Source organism: Eubalaena glacialis, chromosome 4, assembly GCF_028564815.1.
Source record: "Eubalaena glacialis isolate mEubGla1 chromosome 4, mEubGla1.1.hap2.+ XY, whole genome shotgun sequence".
Taxonomy (NCBI): Eukaryota; Metazoa; Chordata; class Mammalia; order Artiodactyla; family Balaenidae; genus Eubalaena; species Eubalaena glacialis.
The window spans coordinates 181924867-181946271 of NC_083719.1; the positions used below are offsets into that span (position 1 = coordinate 181924867).

Here is a 21405-nt window from a genome sequence, read left to right on the forward strand (position 1 = left end):
AATTCCCAGATTTACGATCCTACAGGCACCAGAACTTTCTTCCCCAACCATCCGTGGCTCTCTATGCGTCAATTTCCTCATCTGTAAAACGAGTGACAGTAACCTTCACCGTTTAGAATTACGGTAGGGGTCAGAGATGGTGGGGCTGCAAAGATCAGAGGAAGACAGGATAGCGCTCCAGGGCTCCGGGCTTGAATCCCACCTTGACCAATCACAAGCCGTGTCAAACTTGGGCAAACTTGGGCTGAGCTGCCCCATGCCTCAGTTTCTGCATCTAGAAAATGGGGTGATGAAAACAGTACCCATCTCATTGAGAGGTCTACGTAAAAATGGAATGTGTTGAAGCAGGGCAAGCAAACAGAACAGTCCTGGCATACAGTAAAGCGCTTAATGAATGTTAGCTGCAGCTACTGCTTTCAATTCTGTTGTTATTATTATGCGCCCTCCATAAACTTGGCCAGAGCGTCCTCTTTCTGGTTCCAGATCCCTCCCTCCCCCACCTTTCTCACGCTTGTCTCCGGGCGACAGGATGGAAGCCCCCCTCCCCTCCTTCCCTCCACGTAGGAAACCACCTGAAAGTTTACCCCCCAGTCCTGCCAGAGTCTAGATCAGCTCCAACGTTCTGTTACTGGGAGAGGCTGTCGTGTTTTCCCGCATCTCTCTCCACAAAACCCGACACCCAATGGGGTTCCTTCCCGGAAACCCAGGGGGGTGGTCTGGAGGAAGCTCACCCAGTCACGTCACAGCCGCCACCACTCCCTGCCAGGCGAAAGAGCCCATAGGGACCGCCCCGCCCCGGCCCGGAACACTGAGAGGCTAGGAGACACCGCCTTGCCCCGTCCGAAGGGGCCAGGGATGCTTAGGACCAGCCGGAGGCCCTAAGCGGAATCAAGGGGCCTGGCTCTAAGGGGCGGGACTAAAAGAAGAGTGAGGCGATGAGTGGGCGTGGTCAGCCCGAGAAGGGCGGGGCAAATTTAAGGGGGCGGGGTGCACTAGTAGGAACGGAGTTCCCAAGGGGGCGTGGTCTACGGGAAGAAGGTTTTATCTGAAGGGGGCGTGGTTAACGAAAAGAAAGTTTCTAAGGGGGCGGGGCGAGAACAAGGGGGCGGGGTGAGAGCCCGGAGGTTACTGTTGGAGAAGGGGCGGGGCCTGTAGGGGCGGGGTTTAAGTGGGCGGGACCAGGTGATAGGGCTCGGTTCCTTTCGGGCGCGGTGGGTGAAGGCTGGACCTGGCTGGGGCGGGGAGGGAGGGGTCGGGAGCCGCAGAGCCTCAGGCTTCCGCCCGGCCCCAGGTTCTTGGGAGCTCCGCGGGTCCCGGCCCAGGTGAGTGAGGGGCTCCAGGCAGATCCAGGACTGGGAGATTACTGGGGCAGGGAGTTCTCTTTTCCAGGTGGGGCTACCAGCTCGCAGGGAGGATCTGGGTGTCTGTCCACGCGCGTCCGCGAACGTAAAAGGGGTCGCCTGACTGGGGCACTGTGTATCACGCGTGTCCGTGTACCTGGGCGTCCTCCTCCAAGCGTGTTTTCTGTGCAACCCGGAAAGCCTCCCTGCTTCCACTTTTGCCTGAACGATCTTTTTAAACCACAAACCAGATCGTGCCCCTCCCTCACTTCAGACCCTTCCCGTAGCTCCCCTTCCATCCCACTGAGATGAAAATTCGAGGTCCACCAGTTCCTGCATCGTCTCTGCCTACCTCACTGCTCTCCACTTCACTCCTGGCTCACAGCACCCAGCCCCACCAGCCTCCCTGATGTTGTAAGATGTAAAAAGCAAGCTCCAGGCCTTTGCACTTGCCATATCCCCACCTGGACTGCTCTTTCTCCACATCTTTGCATCACTGTCTCCCCTCTACTGAGATCTCAGCTCCTATGTCACCTGGTGGGAGAGAGCCTCCTGACTACCTATTTAAGGTGGCCTGCCCCAGCCAGCCTTCTTGACATTTCCCTGTTTTGTCACCTTCATTGTTCACCCTTAGACATTACCTCCTTCATTCATCCTGCGCTTATTTGTTTTGTGTCTTGCCCACCGGAGGGGCCTTGGTCTCATTCATCACTGTTTCTCCAGGGTCTAGAACAGAGCCTGGCACGCAGGAAGCATTCAACCAGTCAGTGTTTGCTCAAGTTTGAGGCTCCGCGTCCACCTGTGTCCCTGTGTCTCTGTGCAGGTGGCTGCCCTCCTGCACGTGTGTGTACGTGTATGTGGCCAACAGAGCATGAATAATCCCCTTCCTCCTTTCCCCACGCTTGCCTCTCACCCACCCCCTCTCCTGACTCTGCCCTGTTCCTCTCTCTTCCGCCCAGATATCCAGAAATTATTCCAAAGGACGCAGGGCAGGTGGATGACTTAATTGGCCTGTGGCTGACCTGTGCCCACTCTGAGCTCCCCCTGAACTAATCAGAGCCTTGTCAGTGACGCACCTCCACACCCACTAAGGGGCACGTAAGACAGAGGAAGCTGGAGTCCGGGGACTCTTAAGACCAAGGCCGGGCCTGGCCCAGGTGACAAACAGGAAGTGCTCAGGCATCCAGGAGACACACCTGGCTTTCAGGTATGCGGCACCTGGAGACAGCGCTCTGCTCAGCTCCCCGGCTCCTTAAGCCACCTAGGGCCAGTCTGGGAACTTCCCGACCCTTTCAGGCCCTCAGCCCAGCTGACTCAGGTCGTAAGAATCCGGGTGCTATTTCCCTGAAGACCCCGCCAGGCCCAGAAGATCTTGGGGGCAGGGGAAGCAAAAAGCAAACCCCTTGCTTCCCTCCCATCCAGGGCAGTTTTTTCCACCAGACACTTGAGACACACAGGGGCCTGAGGCCTGCGCCATGATTAACATGTCCTAAAGCATCTGAGACCTAAATTTGACTGCAGTAATAAGGAAATGGATCCGCTCCAAAATATGAAAATCTGCAAATGCTTATTTGCTGACAAGTCTACAAAAATATGACCTTCTAATGTCCTTAAAAATGTCGTTACATTGGAAAGGCACCTATGGGTTAGATTTTTGTACAATCTAAGAATCCTTGAGTATGCATATAGGTGGCTGAGATGCTATGGACTTTAGTAAATTAAATTCTCCCCAGCCTGCAATTTCTTTCACGCCAAGAACCACCTGGCTTGCTCCCTCAAAATCCTCCCAATGTTCACCAACAGAGACCTTCCCGGGCCACCCTATGGAAAAATCTTAACTCCTTGAGTCTTCATACCCCATCCCTGGATTCATTTTCTTGTTTAGGTCTTCATACCCCATCCCTGGATTCATTTTCTTGTTTAGGTCTCTCGGATCTATCCTGTACTTCATCTAGTTACTTACTTTTCCAATCACTGTCTTCCCTACTAGAACATCCCTAAGGACAGGAATTCTGGTCTGTGTTGTTCACTGCTAGGTCTCTAGTGCCGAGAAGGCGCATCTGGCACACAGTGGGTGCCCCATGAATGTTGGTTTGAGTGAATTTGTTAATTAAATTTCGCCAAAATGTAGCAGTATGTCATCTGCATAAAAAAACTGCATTACATTTGAAAGCAATGCGGAGGTCTTTTCCATTTGCAAGAATCCCAGTGAATGCATGACTCTTTCCATGAAATCACAGCCTATTCTAAATTAAAGTTACTCATAGCCTGATTTTAATCTGATATATATATATATCTCAAATATAATTCAGATATAACTTATAATTAAGATATATGATCGGACTATGGGTAACATCTTTAACTTAAAGTATAAATATATAAATAGTTATACAAAAATGTGTATATATTTTAAATATAAATATTTTTATATATAATTATATTTATATATTTTAAATATAAATATATAAATATTCTATATTAAAATATTATATAGTATACATTAAAATATGTTAATATATATAATTTATGTAAAGATATACTATATATTAAAATATAATATATATTTTTATATGTGCATATACAGAGAGAGTTGCATTTTAAGGTTCAATAAGATATGGGCTGCTGTCTTCAAAACCATGAGGAACATGGAAGGGCTGAGCCGGACGCTCAGGATTCAAGAGTAATTATTCCCATTTTACAGATGAGGAAGACTGGGGCCTGTTGGAAGTACAAAGCACAGCCCCTGCACCCTCTGCCCCTGAGAGCTCCATGCAGGTGCCACAGGATGGAGAGGACTTTGCTGACCAACCCTGGTACCACGGCCCACTGTCCCGCCAGGTACCGCTGCCTCCTGCAGGACCTCAGGACCATCTGATGGGGAGTCTCGCCCACCTTTGACTTACTGGGGACTCCTGGATCCCAGATGAGGGGCTTAGGGTCAAGGTCTATCGGAAAGAGTGGCTCAAAGCCTGGGGACTGTCTTGAAGCTTGGTTGGTGTGGCATGTCACTTCTTATATTTAAATTATCACTTCCTTTGGGATGGTGTTGGGGATTGAAGAGGGTCCTAATGACCCCTCAAACCACCCCTTGGCTCTGCTTCTCTCTCTCTCTGGATCCCAGGCCACCCGTGGCCGCCAGGGGCCCATCTCCCTCTCAATCCAAAGCTCCTCACCCTCATCTCCAACTTAGGGGTCACCTTCAGGAGTCCCAGGACCTGGGGTATCCAATCAAATCATGAGAGCCAGTGTAGCTTAGTGGTTAAAACACCACACTTTAGCGCCAGACAGCCTGGGTTCAAATCCCATTCCTACAACTCACATTGGGTGTGAACTAGGGCAAGGTATTTGATATCTCTGGGCCTCAGTTTCCCCATCTGTAAAATGGGCATAATAGTACCTACCTCTTAACCTTGGTAAAGGATGAAGTGAGTTCATACATTTTACACCTAAAACAGTGCTTGGCAAATAATAAGGGCTATACATGTGTCCATTGCGCATACTGTCCAGTCCCCGGCCCCCATCACCAGCTCCACTTTGCCCCTCTGTGATGTTGTGGCCCTCAGCCCCTGTTTTCACACCAGCCACCATGGCTGGCATGACTGCTTGACCATTTTTTTAAAGGTTGATTTAAAGGCCACAGTCTGTTTGGAAGGACCCAGTGAATGGCTTTTCTGGAAGCCACATTTGCATAGCAAGCTCAGTGCATGTCCTTGGGTTGGAAGTTGCATAAGTCAGTGTTGGCTAGTGGCTGTAAAAAACATTCCTAAGATATCACCAGCCAGACTCGATCAACATTTAAGGGTGTGACTTCCCTGGTGGTCCAGGGAAGCCTCTGCACTCCCAGTGGGTAAGACTCCACACTCCCAATACAGGGGACCCAGGTTTGATCCCCTGGTCGAGGAACTAGATCCCACATGCATGCTGCAACTAAGAGTCCACATGCCGCAACTAAGAGTCGCATACCACAGCTAAAGATCCCACATGTCGCAACTAAGACCCAGTGCAGCCTAAATAAATAAATATTAGGAAAAAAAAAAAAATTTAAGGGCTAGTTCATGTCACAATCTGAGGGAATGCAGAGCTCCAAAATGAGTCAGACCCAAGCCCTTTCCATCCTGTGTGTTCGCCATCCCCCAGGGCTTTGGGGACATCAACTGACAGAGGACGGAACCTGTAGGATTGTACAGGAGTATTTTATTGGTCAGGTCGGGACATTCCCCACAGCCCTTCTACCCTCATACCATTGGCCAGATCTTGTCACATGACAGCTAACTGCAAGGGGGCCTGGGAAATGTAGTCCAGAGGTATGCCTGTGAAAAAAGAAGAAATGGTCTGACACAAAGGTACCCAGTCTCTGGGTTTTTTTGAGTGGGTGGAGCGGGGTGGGGAGTCATCATTAACTACTGATACAGGCTTATGCCTAAACCCTTTGCCCCTGTCCTCCATCCCCAGAAGGCTGAGGCCCTCCTCCAGCAAGATGGTGACTTCTTAGTTCGCGCATCTAAGTCCCGTGGGGGCCACCCTGTGATCTCCTGCCGTTGGCGGGGCTCAGTCCTACACTTCGAGGTGTTCCGTGTGGCCCTGCGCCCCCGGCCAGGCCGGCCCACAGCCCTCTTTCAGCTGGAAGATGAGCGTTTCCCAAGCCTGCCTGCCCTGGTTCGCAGCTATGTGACCGGCCAGCGTACACTGTCCCAGGCCACTGGAGCTGTGGCGTCCAGGCCAGTGACGCGGCAAGGACCTATTCGACGCAGCTTTAGTGAAGACACCTTTCCAGACGGCCCGGCTTGGACAGAGCCACTCAGGTACCACAGGCTCCCAACCTCCCTGACGACACCCAACACCCCCCAGGGTTCTCCACGTCGGCACTGTCCACTAGTGACATTTGCGGCCAGATTATTCTTGGTTGTGGGGGGCCGTTCTGTGCATTGTAGGATGTTCAGCAGCATCCCTGGCCTCTATCTACTAGATGCCAGTAGAATCCTCTGTACGCCATCCCCCTAGTTGTGACGACCAAAAATGTCTCCTGACATTGCCAAGTGTCCCCTGGGGGTATCAGTCACCCTGGTTGGGATCCACTGGTTCCCACCAGTGGAATGATGGGATGTAAGGTTTTCTGGGTGTTGATGGGGGCTGCTCTGCGCAGAGTAGGACAACACATCTCCCCCATCTCTGTCCCCAGGGCTAGGAAGCGGAGTGACAGTCAGCCCGCAGGCTTGGAGCATATGGGGCAGCCAACAGAAGACCACCCTGGTTCAGGTAAGGGTCTTCCAGGACAGTACATAGCTCAGAGATTGCTCTGCCACTCACTACCCAAGTGAACTTTGGCAGGTGACTTAACCTCCTGGAAAAAAGAGATGGTGATGCTCTCAATGTTGTCATGGTGACGAAAAAACACAGGACTAAGGAACTTTGTAGGTGCTTAAAAATATGGGTTTACGATGATTCCAAGAAGCCTTCTGTTCTCTAACCATGGCTGACCTCTCTAATAATTCCTCTCACATCCCGTACTCACTCCAGCCACATAGTCTTCCTTTCAGTTGCTGGAACCTTCCAAATTTGTTCCTGCCTCAGGGCCTTTGCATTTGTTGTTCTCACCATTGGAGAGCCCATTCCCTAATCTTTACCTGGCTGACTCCTTCTCGTCTAATGTGAGTTCTTCAAAGCAGCTGACCCTGACCATCCTACATAAAGGAGGAGTCCCCCTTATACCCTGACTGCCCTATCCACACCCCCCCCCCCAATTCAACATGAGCCCTCATTGTGTGCCAGACACTCTACTAAGTGCTGAGATATGTCAATGAACAAGAAAGACAAAGATCCCTGCTCAAGTGGAGCCAACATCCTATTAGAGGAAGAAGGACCATGAACAACAAAAAAGAGTCAATTACGTATGCTTTGGGTTAAAAATTAAAAGCAGGACACAGTAAGGAGTATGGGAATGGTAGTGAGTATTACAATTTTAAGTAGTAGTTAGGAAAGGTCCCATGGAGAAAGATTTGAAGGAGATGAAGGAGGGAACGACGTGGATAATTGGATGAGAATGACCCAGGCAGAGGGAACAGCCAGTGCAAAGGTCCTGGGGCCAGAACAAGAGTTTGAACTGTTCATTGAACCAAAAGGAGGTGAGTGTAGCAGAAACACTGGGAGTGAGGGGGAAGTCACGAGAGATTGGGCTCAAACTGTGAGGGCTTCTTGCACTAATATGAGGACTTTGGCCCTTATTCAGAGCGAGCTGGGAACCGTGGGGAGGTTTTAAGCCCCTATAACAGGGTCGACTTAAATGCTTAGTAAATACAGAGTCTCCCAAAAGTCTGGGTGCAGTTTTAAGTTCCAATAACCTCAGAAGTAAATATGCCACAAACGTAACAAAAGACATCATTTGAAATTTTGATAAATTCAGTTTCTTTGATGCTTATGTAGCTTTGTGAATTTTGAAAGAGATTTTTCATTTTAATTTCATACAGTCAGGGCTTACCATCTTCAATCAGAGGGGCAAAAACAAAGAATTCGAACTTGAAATGTAGTATTCAAAACTTGAAAAACTACATACGTGTCAGAGAACGTTCGTTTTCAAACCATTGGCAAGCGTGTAGCATTGATGTTGGTGAAATTGTTCAATTTCAAAGCTGCACCAAGATAAGCTGGGATACCTGGTTATTGGCTGAATGAGTGGATGAACCAGGAGGTTCGTAGCCCATGAAGCCACTGACCCCTCCCAGCTATCTTCTCTGTGTACCTCTTTCACCCCCTCTTGTATGACCCCCAGGAGCTTCCACTATGCCTGCATCTGCCCTGCCTCGGACAGGTAGTGACTCCGTGTTGCTAAAGGTGTCCGTTCCCCTGGGGTCCATTGCTGACAGCCTCAGGGCCTCTGATGGGCAGCTTCATGCCAAGGCACCAACCAAGCCACCTCGAACATCCTTACTGATGCTGCCTGATGCCTCTGGACGCCCCCCAACGTACTGTGAGCTGGTGCCCCGAGTGCCCAGGGTCCAGGGAACACCTCCTGGCCATAGCTGCCCAGAGCCAGAGGCGCCATGGTGGGAGGCTGAGGAGGAGGAGGAGGAGGAAGAGGAGGAGAACAGATGTTTTGCAAGACCGCAGGCAGAGGTCTCTTTCGGCCCACCTGACAACCCCTTCTGCCTGCTGGGCTCCCAGAATCGGCCCCTGGAAACCGAAGTCCTGCATACTCTCCATGGCCTGTTCCTGGAGCACCATCCTGGGAGCACCGCTCTCCACCTGCTATTGGTGGATTGCCAGGTGGGTCACCTACAGAGGTTTTTCCTCCCCAGGCAGGGGCTGAAGCCAGGACAAGGCCCAACCCCACCTCACATCTGTATACTCACTCTGCTCCCTTGACTTCCTTACTCTTACCCTGGCCCCCCATCGCCAGGCGACTGGCCTCCTGGGAGTGACCAAGGCCCAGCGGGGCGCCATGGGGGTCGCCTCTGGTCTGGAGCTGCTCACACTTCCCCATGGGCATCGCTTGAGGTTGGAACTGCTGGAGAGGTGAGCCAGCCACCTGGAATCCCTAGGGTCTCCAAACCTCCCCATTCACGGTCCCCTAGGGAGGTGGGGGATGGGCAATGCCACCGACTGTCCCTCCTCACCCCCGCATTGCAAACCTCCCCACTGCCCCCAGACCCTTGCCTTCCGCCTCCACAGGCTCGAGACGCTGGCACTGGCGGGGGCGCTGGCAGTGCTGGGCTTCGCAGGGCCGCTGGAGGAGCGCGCGGCCGCCCTGAGGGGCCTGGTGGAGCTGGCTCTGGCGCTGCGGCCAGGGGCGGCGGGAGACCTGCCCGGACTGGCCGCGGTCATGGGCGCCTTGCTCATGCCCCAGGTGCGTGGGAAGCAGGGATGGGGAGGAGGCCAGAGAGCAAGTGATGGGGAAAAGTGGAGAGGAGGCGGGCTCAGGTCTCTTCCTCCAGGTGTCGCGGTTGGAACGCACGTGGCGCCAGCTGCGAAGGAGCCACACCGAGGCTGCGCTGGCCTTCGAGCAGGAGCTGAAGCCACTGATGCGGGCGCTGGATGAGGGCGCCGGTGAGTGGCATCTTTCGATGAGTGGTAACTAACCGGAATCCCAATCCGGTCCTAAGCCCCGACCGGGTCTTAGGTCCCCGCCCCTGCTTCTCTCCTAAGCCACGCCCCCTGCCCTAGGCCCGGCCCCTGACTCACATCCAGCTCTATGCTAGGCTCTGGCCTCTGGGTCTCCTGCCAAACCCCTCCCCTTCCTTCTGTCCTAGGCTCCACCTTGGCCTTACATTCCGCCAGCTGTTTCGGCCCTAGGCTCCGCCCTTAAGCAAGGCTCCGCCCTCCTCGCCCTAGCCCCCGCCCTCTGTGCGAGTCTCGGTCGGGAACTAATCCCTAGGCCCCGCCCTCACTCTGTCCCAGGCTCCGCCCCTGCCCTAGGCCACTCCCCGGTCCTGCTCTGGGCCAGGCTCAAGCCTCTGTTTCTGACCCAGACCCCAACCATTGCTTTGTCCTAGGGTGCCTCGGCCCAATGTATGTCGCACCCTCTTCACCCTAGGACCCGCCCTCTGCCCCTAGCCCAGCCCAGACCCTTCCCCCAACAGGACCCTGCGACCCGGGGGAGGTGGCGCTGCCGTACGTGGCGCCCGCGGTGCGCCTGCTGGAGGGCGAGGAACTCCCCGGGCCCTTGGACGAGAGCTGCGAGCGGCTGCTGCGCACCCTGCACCGGGCGCGTCTGCTGGCCCGGGACGCGCCCAGATTCCGCGAGGCGGCGGCTCGGCGCCTGCGAGGTGAGCGCCTCCTCTGCGCCGGGTTGCCAGAGGATCCCGGAACACCCGTCATGCTCCAACTCGGTGCCCCCAAACCCACCGAGCCAGGGACTAGAGCCTCCCACCACGCCTCCCAGAGCCCCACCCAAACTGGGACGGCCCGGCCCCACGGGGTTCTCACCCTAACACACGGCGCAACCTGCAGTGTTGATGGAAACAGTGCCCTCTGCCCCCAAAGGGCGGCCCAGCCCCCCAGGGCCACGCCCACAGGGCCCCACTCCCACTCTCCCAACTGGGAAGGCCCTGCCCCTAGAGGATCTCGATCCGCCACCAAGAATGCCCAGCTCCCTCCAAAATGACTCAGACCTTCAACCTGGTAGAATAGAACGGCGCCCCCGCTGAGCTCAGAGCCACACCCCTCTCCTGCCCTGGGGCAGCCCAGCCTCCAGGATCCCCCACCTGGGTCGTCCCTGCCTTCACTGGTGACCTTAGCCCCCCTGTCCCTCCAACATGGCCCAACCTCCTCCCCCCCCACAAGTTTGTCGCGCAGGACTGCCCGTACCCCAAATCCCACCCTCGGGCGTGGCTCCATCTCCAGGCACAACCCCTAAGGTGGGTCCCCCAGGATCTCGCCCCAGGAACAGACTGCCCCCGTGCACCCACCGAGCCCCTCAGCCACCCCACCCCCACTGCTGCAGACTCAGGAGCCCCCTCCAGGCCCACCCTACCCAGTTGTCCAGGTAATCTCAGGCTGAGTCCCTCCGGGGTCAAAGTCCCGAGGGAACAAGGCAGGTGTGGGAGGGGCAAGGCAGTTGCCTGGGCCCCGCCCCCAGCCCCGTCTGGCCCCGCCCCCAGGATTCCGGCCCCACCCGGAGCTGAGAGAGGCCCTGACCACTGGTTTCTTGAGGAGGCTGCTCTGGGGGAGCCGAGGAGCTGGGGCGCCGTGGGCCACACGTCTTGAGAAGTTCCAGCGCGTCCTCAGCGTCCTGTCGCAGCGCCTGGAGCCTGACCATTGAGAGCACAGACCCCCCCTCTTCACGCTGGGATACCAAGGCTTCCATGGAGACCAAGGAAGCCGCCCAAGCTTCCTCACACAGCCAAATGCAGTGGGGACCTGCACCCTGCCTCACAGGAGGGGACCTGGTTTGCAAGAACCCACCCTGTGCCCTAAAAAGGCACACTGATCCTGGCGGAGGGCAGCCTCCTCCCCACACTAGAAGACGCAGATGTCTGGAGGCTCTGGACGCCCTCTCCCACCTGCCCCCTCGCATATCCCACAAAGGGTGAACGTGTGGCTTTTAATGTTAAAGAGAACTTGCAGATCTGTAAGAGGCGTGAGTTCAAATACGTTTTAAAAGCTGTGTGACTTCTACTGGATCATTTGACTTCTCTGTGCTGGCCTTCAACATAAAAGTGGGGCTGTGCACTTTCTAGGGGTTGTGGTGGGGATGAAAGCTCAACGTTTGAATGAGTTCATAGGTGGAGAATGCCTGGCACACAGTAGGTGCTCAACGGGTGCTACCTGTCCTTGGCGAGCTGCAGTGAACACCAAAGGGGTGACGTCTGGCACCCTCCTCCCTACTAGAGTCAGAGACAAGCACCCAACTCCTAAGAAGGGGCAGGGTTTGTCTATGGTGTCCCCAAGTTCGCTTCGCCTTCCTCGTTCCCTGCGTGGCCCTTAAGGAGGGTGGTATTTGAATATCCAACCCCGGTATCCAAATCTCCTAATAAGGCACAGACTACAGGAGCTTTCCATCATTTTTTTATATAAAACAAAACGGCCCCAGCCGAGCGGCAGGAAGAAAAGATTCGAAACATGAGTATGTACATCGATGGTAGAAGGCACAGCGGGTCCATCTGGGGTGAGGAGTTGGGGGGTGGGGCTGGGGGCAGCAGGTTACACAGGTCTCAGCTGAAGCCACGGGGGAAGAAATAAAGTGCGTAGGTCCTGGGGCACCCCCCGTGGCCCAGAAGCAGCAGCCAACAGCCCCCCTCTTCTCGCCTCTGGCAGGGTTCAGTTGAGTGTGACACGGAGGTAGGAGGTGGGCACGTAGCCCTCACCTCCCTGTTTCCGCCTGACCCGGGTCCAGCCGTCGCCTTTATCTTCTTCCATGAGACTGAGGTCCTCGCCCTCGGCCATGGAGATGGTGCCCTCGCTGGACCCTGTCATGGGGGGGGCGGCGGTGGGCTCAGGTCTGCTGGAGGCGGATCTCAACAGAACCCAGCCCCAAACACCACCCCCAAAGCCACCGATGTGCCCCCCAGGCTGTCCTTACCTTCAAAATGGTAGATGGCCACACAGTGACCTATGGGGGATGCAGGCTCCTCCTCAAAATCCTCATCGAACTCCGTGTAGATGGGAGCATCCTGACCCTCCTCGGAGCGGGGCTCTTCAGAGCTGGTTGGAGAAGGCAAAGCAGGTGAAGACAGGTCCCCCCGGGGTCCGGGGACAGACCCACACCGGCCTCCCTGCTCACCTCTCCTTATTATCCTGTGATCCGTTGTTGCTGTTGCTGCTGCTGTCTGGTGGGGCGCTGGCTGGGGGGTCTGGAGGCCGAGTGTGCCGGCCCAGGGTGTCCCCCCTGTTGCTTAGGACCCGGCTCTCGGCTTCTGCCAGCCAAGCCTGAGAGGAGGGGACCGCACAGTCAGCTCCAGGGCCAGGCTCTGGGGTCAGCCCGCTCTGGCCTGGAGGTTTCCTGAGATCACCCATGCACACCCAAGGCAGTGATGAGAAACAGCTGAAGCACCCCCCCCAATACCTCCCTGTCCCCCTCCCTCCCCCAAGAAGTGACTCAGCCAGGCCTGCCGGCCCCGCCCCTCCCCAGGGTCTTCCCTGACCTCATACTTCTGTACTTCCAATTTCAGCCGTTCGATGTTGTTCAGGGTTTCTGTGATCCGGGGTTCCAAGCTGGCCGGGTCCCCCATCTGGGGTGTCTTCTCATATACATCCTTCATTTTCTTCAAGGCCTCCCTAGGGTGAGACGGACGGAGGAGAAAGAATCCCATGTGATTTAACAAACAAAAAATGTGGGCTTTGCTTCAGGGAGCTCAGCCAGTGCTTCATAGCTTGGGTTCAAATCCCAGGGTGGGCATTTCTTAGTTATGTGAGTTAGGGTTAAGTTACTGAAACTGTGTCTCAGTATGCTTGTCTGAAAAAGAGAATAACGGGATCTATATAGCTATGTCTGTATATCTCCTGTGAGTTGTTGTGAAGATGAGAACAGTGCCTTTATATATTCAGATATGTATTGACTGCATACTACATACCAGGAACCTGTTCTAGGCATTAGAAATATAGCACTAAACAGGACAGTCAGGGCCCTACCTCTGCTCACAATCTCTCAGGAAAACGGGAATTCTAATGATCCACATAAGGGGTTTAGAATAGTGCCTGGCATACAGTAACACTCTATAAACGCTAAGTATTACTATCATTAGTCCCCTGTCCCTACTTCCTCCAGGTAATGGTTACAAGCATGGTCCTCTAGACTATGTCAAGCCTGGGTTCAACTTCTTTCCAGTCCTAGTACCTGATGCACATTACAGATGAGGAAACTGGAAACAACTAGAATTCAAGGCCAGTCCGTCTGGACTCCAGAGCATGCACCCGTAACCCCCCCCCCCCCATTATAAGAACTCGGGAATGATAGAGTTCTCAAATGGAACTTTACACCAATAAAAGCCATTTTGTACAAGAAGTTCTGTGCAAACGGCAAAACATCATTTGGCTGTCTGTCCGCAAGTGGCAAACGTCATTCTTATTATGTAAGAGAACTGGGAAGAGAATCTTGTTGCTTGGAAAGAGTGAGTAAAGATTTTCTTTTTTTAATCTGGCAGGTTTCTTTATCGTTAATACATTAAGTGTTTTGAGTTATTAAATGAATAACCATATGCTTCTTTTTCTTTTAGCCAATTAATGTAGTAAGTGAGACTGATAGATGTTTTGATATTGAACCATCTTTGCATTACTGGGATAACACCCGAATGATCATGATTTTTTTCGTGGTCTTTTTATAATTTTTTTTAACTGCGGTAAAATATACATAATATAAAATTTCCCATTTGAGCTATTTTTAAGTGTATGGTTCAGTGGCATTAAATTCATTCATGTAGCTGGGCAATCACCACCACCACATGATTTTTTTTTTTTTTTTTAATACACCATTGGATTTGCTTGGCTAGGATTTTGCAATCTAAGATCGTAAGTTAATTAAATAAGTTCATAATTTTATCTTCTTGAATTCTTTTTTTTTTAATTTTATTTATTTATTTTATTTACGGCTGTGTTGGGTCTTCGTTTCTGTGCGAGGGCTTTCTCTAGTTGTGGCAAGCGGGGGCCACTCTTCATTGCGGTGCACGGGCCTCTCACTATCGTGGCCTCTCTTGTTGCAGAGCGCAGGCTCAGTAGTTGTGGCTCACGGGGGCCCAGTTGCTCCGCGGCATGTGGGATCTTCCCAGACCAGGGCTCGAACCCGTGTCCCCTGCATTGGCAGGCAGATTCTCAACCACTGCGCCACCAGGGAAGCCCTCTTCTTGAATTCTTGCTAACTCAATTTTGCAATTGGATTCCACCAGCCTCCTAAATGAGCTGGCAGCTTTCGCTCTTCTTCTGTTTGTTGGAATGACTTATATAAGATGGGAAGTCACCGTTTCTTTTCAGTGTGGTAGGAATCACCTAGAAACCCATCAGGGCCTGGAGTTTGTTGGGGAGGAGATCTTCGAGTACCACTTCAATGTAATTCGTTTATTATTTCACCTTGTTCCTTACCTGCCCACCCCCTCACCTTACCTCTGGTCGATCTCCTTCTGTAGTTCACGGTTCCGTTCTTCCAGCTGCTGCTGAAGCCGCTTTCTCTGCTGCTCTGGGGGCAAGTGGCTGAAATCCTCGGTCACCACTGTCTGCAAGGCGGAAGAAGACTGAGTTCGGGAACACAGAGTCTGAGCTTCCAGGGTCTAAGACGTGCCTAAGACACACCAAGTCCACCTTCCTCCCCACCCAAGGTTCCTGGGGGGCAAGGCCATGCACAGAGCAAAGCAGGTCCAGGTGGGGCCATGGAAGGAGGGGGCCCAGCCGGCGGCAGGAAGCGAGCCCAGGGTCCCGCCACCCGGCCGCTGGGCAGGCTGGGGCCGCCCCTCCTCCTCCCCCGGAGGCCTCACTTACCCCACGGCTGCCTCGAAGGCTGCGGAAGGATGCTAGCCGCGGTTTGACTGACTTACTGATCTCACTCAGTATGGCCAAGGGGTCGAGGCCGGAGCGGGGGGACGGGGGTCCGTTAGGTAATGCCGAGGGCAGGGGGCCCCCCAGGGGGGAGAGGGGTGGAGGGCGCGGCTACCGGCAGGGGCCAGGGAGGACATGGGTCAGGAGGGGCAGGAGGACGTAGAGAACAAGGACGGATGAACGGAAGGACAATGGATGCAATAAAGAAAAAGGGGAAAAAAACCAAATGGAGAAAAGAAAAGAAAAACAAAAGTAAGAAAACCACAACTCAGGATGCACAATCACACACACAGAAAATGCATGCAGAGAGCAACACAAAAATCTGGGAGGTGGCAGGAGGGCATTAATTAGATTGTGAGCCAGAAGGCCAGACCCCTCCCCCACCCTCCACCTCCCTTGCATCCTATGTCCAGTTTCTAGAATGGAGATTGGGGGTACAGGGAGGCCCATGTTTCTTGTCCCCCTCCCCAGCTTTCTGGGCTCACAGTCTAGAAGGTGGAGGGAGAAGCATGCAGGAATCAAGGTCTCAGACAAATATGGGGCCATAGACGTCAAGGGCAAACTGAGAGAAGGGTCAAAGGCATGAAATACCAAAAGGGTTACAGCTGGGGTTTAAGCTGGGGGACGTACGTATAAACCGAAGAAGGGGATAAAAGTATACATCAAGAGGGATCCAAAGTATAAAACAGGAGTCAAAGGTATAAACTAGGGACGAGGGGGTTGTCAAAGGTGTAAGAAGCCAAGGGTGTCCAGGTATGTGCCTGACATTGAAAGCTAAAACTCCCGAGAAAAACCAGCCTGAGGGTGGGGCGCCCAGAGACGCACCGGAGGATTGGAGAGACTCGGGGGGGGGGGGGGAGTCCCTAGGGCTGGTGTCCCAATCCCTCACCCAGCCCTGAATACCCAAAGCAGTTCTTCTCCCAGCATCCTGAGAAGCAGCAGACAGACGCCACAGGCCCCCCTCCTTGCCCCCCACTCCCCAGCCTCAGGGGACTCCCAGGCCAATTGCCCGGCCGCCTTCCTTCCCTCCAGCCCGGGCCAGCAGCCAAGAGAAAAATTCCTGCCCAGGACTCAGCGTTCCGGCGGCTGGGGCTGACTCAGTGGGGGCCCCTGCTGTCTCCACTCACACCCATCCCCTCCACCCCAAGGGCCCCGGCCCCCACCTTGTTCTTCTTGCCGAAGGGCCAGCGCTTAGCCCGGCTGCGGCCGGGGCCTCGGAGCTCGGGCCGTCCATCTGAGGGGGTGCCCAGGCTGCTGTCCGAGGGCACGCGGTTCATGGGCTGGCTGAAGTCTTCAAATTCCACGTCGCCCGGGCGGGCAAAGCCTGACTTGTGCAGCTCGATTAGGACCTGGGAGTCCTGGGGGAGGGGATGGTGAGGGGCAGTCAGGGGAAAGACTGGGTGCCTAGCCTTTGGGCTCCTCCTTCTGCCCTCTCCCACCCCCCCCCCCGCCCCTGTGGTCCACTGGGACCAGGCACCCACGTTCTTGGCATCCACAGCATCCGCAGCCACCTTCATGCCCTCCAAACACTTGGCGATGATGGGTACCACCTGCAGCTCAGCCTCTGACAGGAGCCTGTACCCAGCCCCAAGGTGGGTGGCCCGCCGCTCGTCCATGTCCTGCAGCTTCTGCAGGGACAGGGGTGTGGGGTCTCGGGGTGCTGATGGAAGGGCTGGTGGCAGAGTGATTCACTACACGAGCATGATGAAGACCCACACTGGCCCAAGCCCCAAGCCCAGTCTGGCAGGGAAACACAGAATCGAACACAGAGACTTCCAGCTCAGTGTGGTCAGGGAAGAAACAGGAGGCCAGGGAGATTTCAGAGGAGAATTTGAGGACCTCCCCTCCCCTTGCCTAGGGAGTCAGGAAAGGCTTCTCAAAGGAGGTGAAGCCAGAGATTTCAAGAAAAAGCAGACCCAGCACCAATACTCCCAGTCCCAGGGCTGGGACAGAGAGTAGAGTACAAGGCTGAAACAGAAGAGGGGAAATTCGAGATCTTTCAGAGGTGCTGTTAGAGTTGGGGCTTGGAGGAATAAGTAGGAGTTGCAAAAGGAAAGAAAGACAAATCTGGCAGAAAGAACAGCTTGAGTAAAAGCGGAGCACACTTTTAACTATTTGTTTCTAACTCCTTCTCAATTTAGAGATTAGGGCATTACAGCCAGGGTTTTGACAAATGTGTAGGAGTTGGTTAACTCTGGGGTTTCAGGGGGAAGGTGGGGCTGGGGGATGTGGAGCACTCACATTAAATATCTGGGGCATCTGGGAGAAATAGAATTGAGCCTGGTCTCGGTTGAAGCGCTGTAGTTGGGCTGCATACTCATTTTTGCTTTCTTCTGCCATGTGACTCCGAAGGTGGGCTTGTTGCTTGGCCTGAGGAATATCGAGGTGGGGGTCATGGCCCAGTTCCAGCCTTGCCCAACCCTGACCCCCAAGCGTGTCTCAGACCCCACAGGCACCTTCTCCACATCAGCCTTGGTAGCATTGATATCCTGGTCCAGCCGCTCGGCCGTCTGAGCTGCCTTCTCAGCCTCCCGGCAGTCCCGCTCAAACTTACGCTTACTCTGTGTTGGGGACAGAACCAGAATGAAGGAGCCACCAACCAAAGTTTCATGGACTGGTGGGAAGTCACCCAGCAAATGGGGGTCGGGGCTGGAAACCCACAGCAGAGGTGGGGTCCTGGCCAGACAAAGAGGATACCTCTGTGGATTGGCAACCCTCACCCAGCTGCTCGGGGCCAGAGCCACGCTTCTCCACACCCACAAACTCACATTCTCCAGCTGCTTGAAGCCACTTTCCAGCTGCTGCTGGGCCCGACGGCCTTCTTGGAAGTGCTATGGAAAGAGGGGGGTGATAAGGCTCACCCTGGTTTCAGGGGCCCTTGGGAAATCCCAGAGAGGGGATCACCCACCATCTTTCTCTCCTGTTTCATCTCCTGTGAGTACTTGGCCAGCTCGAGACACACGTGGACACTGAGGCTCTCGGCCACCAGCTCCCGCTGGCCCGCAAAATCATTCACCTCCTGGAGAATCTGCACAAATGACTGCTGCTGGCTGAACCTGGGATGCAGTGGAGGGGGACAGGGGCTGAGGGTCAGGGCCCCCAGGAGCCACATGCCCCAGGACCCACCTCTGTATGAGAAAATGTGAGCCCCAAGACATTCACCCCAGAAGCAATGATAAATTCTGGTCTGCATCCCCAACCCTTGGGGGGGGGACAAAGAACTCAGAATTCTCAGAATTTGGGGGGGTTTTAGAAAGGGGATATGATGCTTACACCATCTTTTTGCATCACCCTAGTGGTGTCAGCGGCAGCATCCTGTAACCAAATACTATAAATGTTTTTGCAAGGAGAAATATTAATATCCACGCTAAGCGGGATAAAAACCAAGACCGTAATGAACGTAATTAACATCAAGTCAGTTCAGGTTGGAGGTTGCCTCCAAACAAGTGACCAAAAGAACTTTTGATTTCTAGAGCTTTTTGGATTCTGGACCTGGGGACCTGGAATAAAGTGAAATGGTCTGGGCATTGTTTTAACACGTTTTCTTAATCTTCACATGAGCCCCTACAAGGACATCATCATCATCCCCAATTCACAGGAGAGGAAAACAGAGGCACAAAACTTAAGTCACTTGCCCAGAGTCATTCATTTAGTAACTGTTGGAGCCTCTCCCATTTAATAGGCGAGGAAAATAGAGGCGGAGAACTTGAGTCAACTGGCGAAAGCAGTTTGGCTGGAAAGTAGTGGGTTTAGAATTCCAACACAGGTAATATGGTTTCTGCATCCAAGCTCATACCTCTAGATGGAACTGGGGTGAGAAGTGAGGGATCTGCTTGGGTGGCCCAGCTTGAGGGAGAAGAAGTGGGTCCCATACCCCCCGCCCTCCCAAATCTAGCCCTGCATCAATCCCCTCTTCGTTCTTACTTGGATTCTGGGTCATCTTTGCCAGGTCTTTTGGGCATATATTTTTTCACCAGGCTCCTACGGAGAGAGGCAGGAAGGCTGAGCCCCCAGCCCTCCAACCGCTCCCCCTAACCCCAGGGCGAGGCCACCCTAGAGTCTCACCGCAGCTGCTTTGCATAAGCCTGCTCCACCTCCGTCCGCTCTTTCACGAACTTCACGTATCTGTCCAACAGGTCCAGACCCCACTGCGTGTGCCGCTCGAGCACCTCAAACTGATCCTAGCGGGGGATTGGGAGGACTGGGGTCAAGACCTTGGGACCCCACAGCCTCCGACCAAGCGGCAGGGGAGCCTCCAGGCTCCGAGCTCCAAGAAGGCGTGGCTTCCCGGCCCCGCCCCGGAGCGGCGCGGGGGGAGGCAGGAAACCGGCGGGAACCCCCTCCCCTTCCCGGGAAGGGCCAGGGAACAGGGGCGGGGCCCCAGCTGGACTACAGGGTCCCCTCTCCCGACGTCCAAGAGAGGTGTGGAATGGGACAAGGCCACTCCCCCTGCCCCGGCTCCCCTAATGCCCCCCAGATTCCAGAAAATCCGGCCGGCCCGGCGTGAGTCAGGGCCAGAGGCGCAGGGTTCCCCGCAGCTTGGGGGGCCTCTGAATGGCCAGAGGGTGGGCACCAGTTTCCCCCGGTTGCCATGCTTCCCCGGGTGCCCCGAAGGGTGACTCAGTTTCCCTCACTGACTCCACTGCGCCTCCAAAAGAAATCCCAGCATTGGTGTGGGGGGCGATCTAGTTACCCCGGGACACCCAGGAACCCAGGAGTGCCACCGCCCCCAGAAAGAGGAGGGGTCAGAGGTCCCGGCTAGGAAAGGGGAAATTTTCTGGGGCTTCCAGGGCACAGGTTCCAGGCGGTCAGGTGGCGGCCCCTCCCAGTGCCTAGGGTGGGCTGGGGGAGGGGGCTGAGGCCGAGCCTCGCAGCCCCCTTCCCCCTACAGCGTCCCAAGCCCCTAGTTTTTGATTATAGGCAACGTAGAGGGCGGTCTGTACTTCCAGGTCCCACGTGGGGTTGATAGTGGCCAGAGGGTCCCCTCCCCCGCCCCAGTCGGACAGGCGGAGGGCGGGCAGGGGCCCAGGGGCCGTAAGATAAGCCGCCGGCCCAGTCAGGGCGCTCAAAATAGGTGACCTCTCCCGGCCGCCCCGGCCTGGTCCCAGGACTTCTTTTGCCCTCCTCACTATGAACCCCGTACCTCAGTTTCCCTACGCCGCTCCTGCAAGGTCGCCCTCCGCTCCCGGGCGTCCTGAAACGCCCTAGGAAACTCCAAATGAGGGCGGAAAGCGGGGATTCCAGGGGTCGGTGGAAGGGAAAGCGCAGAGACCCCTCTAGGGTACTGCAGGGGCAAAGCAGGGGTCTGGACCCCAGGAAGGGAGGAACTTGGAGCCGGGCGGATCGGACTCACCCACAGTTCGGTGCCCCAATCCATGCTGCTCCCGCCGATGCCAACGCCGCCGCCGCACCCGGTCCACACCGCCCGCCGCCGGGAGACTCAGCCCTGGGCGCTGAGCCCGGCCCCGCCCCGTTAATGCCCCGCCCACTCCAGGCTCTGCCACGCCCCATAGGCTCTGCCACGCCCCCGCCCGCGCGGAGCCCCGGCGCAGCCCCCTAAAGGTGAGGCACACCCCAGGAGGCGGGGCCCAATGGACGCCCCGCCCCCTCTTAAAGGAACGTTGCCACCCGAAGGCACTGGACAGACTCCTTAAAGGACCCCCACCCATTTTCCAAATCCCTTAGGACCCTCTTGTCCTCCCCACACCTGCCCCGCCCTGGATTGTTTTTTCTTTCCTTTTTCCTTTCAACCATTCGTTAAAGGGCCAAGACACTAAAACCCCAACCCAAGAGGTTCTTCCCCCACCCCATCGCAGGGAGAACCTGAGGTCACCTCGCTCTTGCGGGCCGGCCTGGCTCCAGACGTCTACGTTCGTCCCACTAATGGTCTGGTCCCTCCGGCCACAGGGCGGATGGGAGGACTTCGATCCTGTCCAGGACGCGCCTCCGCCAAGGCCTGGTCCATTAGCGCCCCCACCGCATCCTGCCTCCCTCCCCAAATCTGCGCCTGGAAACTGAGGACGAGCTGTCCTTGGGGCGCCGGGCCCAGGCCTTTCCCCCGCTCCCGTCCAGTTCGAGCCTGCACCTGCCCATTTTCCAGTTGCATCCA

General features: G+C 55.0%; 2 protein-coding genes across 6 annotated transcripts; one reads left to right on the forward strand and one right to left on the reverse strand.

Annotated features, from left to right (window-relative positions):
* Window positions 1-1226: 1226 nt before the first annotated feature.
* Window positions 1227-11199, forward strand: SH2D3A (SH2 domain containing 3A). Of its 3 annotated transcripts, none has more exons than XM_061188838.1 (10): window positions 1227-1322; window positions 4042-4178; window positions 5793-6142; window positions 6520-6596; window positions 8107-8600; window positions 8734-8849; window positions 9006-9180; window positions 9269-9380; window positions 9898-10099; window positions 10934-11199. In XM_061188838.1, exons 2-10 carry the CDS (start codon window positions 4110-4112, stop codon window positions 11037-11039), a joined length of 1701 nt encoding a protein of 566 aa, XP_061044821.1. In that variant the 5' UTR covers window positions 1227-1322; window positions 4042-4109; the 3' UTR covers window positions 11040-11199. The 3 variants fall into 3 exon arrangements, with proteins under 3 accessions (XP_061044821.1, XP_061044820.1, XP_061044822.1); XM_061188837.1 differs by having other exon boundaries at window positions 9914-10099; XM_061188839.1 differs by lacking the exons at window positions 1227-1322; window positions 5793-6142 and having other exon boundaries at window positions 4126-4178; window positions 9914-10099.
* An 810-nt stretch (window positions 11200-12009) lies between these two features.
* Window positions 12010-20755, reverse strand: TRIP10 (thyroid hormone receptor interactor 10). Of its 3 annotated transcripts, none has more exons than XM_061190623.1 (15): window positions 20650-20755; window positions 19362-19477; window positions 19221-19277; window positions 18205-18352; window positions 18065-18127; window positions 17753-17857; window positions 17538-17666; window positions 16778-16924; window positions 16460-16654; window positions 15240-15407; window positions 14868-14977; window positions 12917-13049; window positions 12556-12701; window positions 12355-12476; window positions 12010-12241 (listed from the first exon to the last, which is right to left on the reverse strand). In XM_061190623.1, the coding sequence occupies exons 1-15, from the start codon at window positions 20671-20673 to the stop codon at window positions 12093-12095; spliced, it is 1812 nt and encodes a 603-aa protein (XP_061046606.1). In that variant the 5' UTR covers window positions 20674-20755; the 3' UTR covers window positions 12010-12092. The 3 variants fall into 3 exon arrangements, with proteins under 3 accessions (XP_061046606.1, XP_061046607.1, XP_061046608.1); XM_061190624.1 differs by lacking the exon at window positions 20650-20755 and adding an exon at window positions 20440-20642; XM_061190625.1 differs by lacking the exon at window positions 15240-15407.
* Between the last annotated feature and the right edge of the window lie 650 nt (window positions 20756-21405).

What these genes read in the sequence shown, in the direction of transcription:
- SH2D3A (XM_061188837.1), top strand. Translation starts at nt 4,110, where the DNA reads ATGCAGGTGCCACAGGATGGAGAGGACTTTGCTGACCAACCCTGGTAC. An exon ending in AGAAGACCACCCTGGTTCAG is followed by an intron (nt 6,597 to 8,106) that starts GTAAGGGTCTTC and finishes TATGACCCCCAG; the next exon opens with GAGCTTCCACTATGCCTGCA. An exon ending in GGCGCTGGATGAGGGCGCCG is followed by an intron (nt 9,381 to 9,913) that starts GTGAGTGGCATC and finishes TTCCCCCAACAG; the next exon opens with GACCCTGCGACCCGGGGGAG.
- TRIP10 (XM_061190623.1), bottom strand. Translation starts at nt 20,673, where the DNA reads ATGGATTGGGGCACCGAACTGTGG. An exon ending in GCTTCAAGCAGCTGGAGAAT is followed by an intron (nt 17,858 to 18,064) that starts GTGAGTTTGTGG and finishes TCCCCAACACAG; the next exon opens with AGTAAGCGTAAGTTTGAGCG. An exon ending in GGCCATCTACCATTTTGAAG is followed by an intron (nt 12,242 to 12,354) that starts GTAAGGACAGCC and finishes CCCCCATGACAG; the next exon opens with GGTCCAGCGAGGGCACCATC.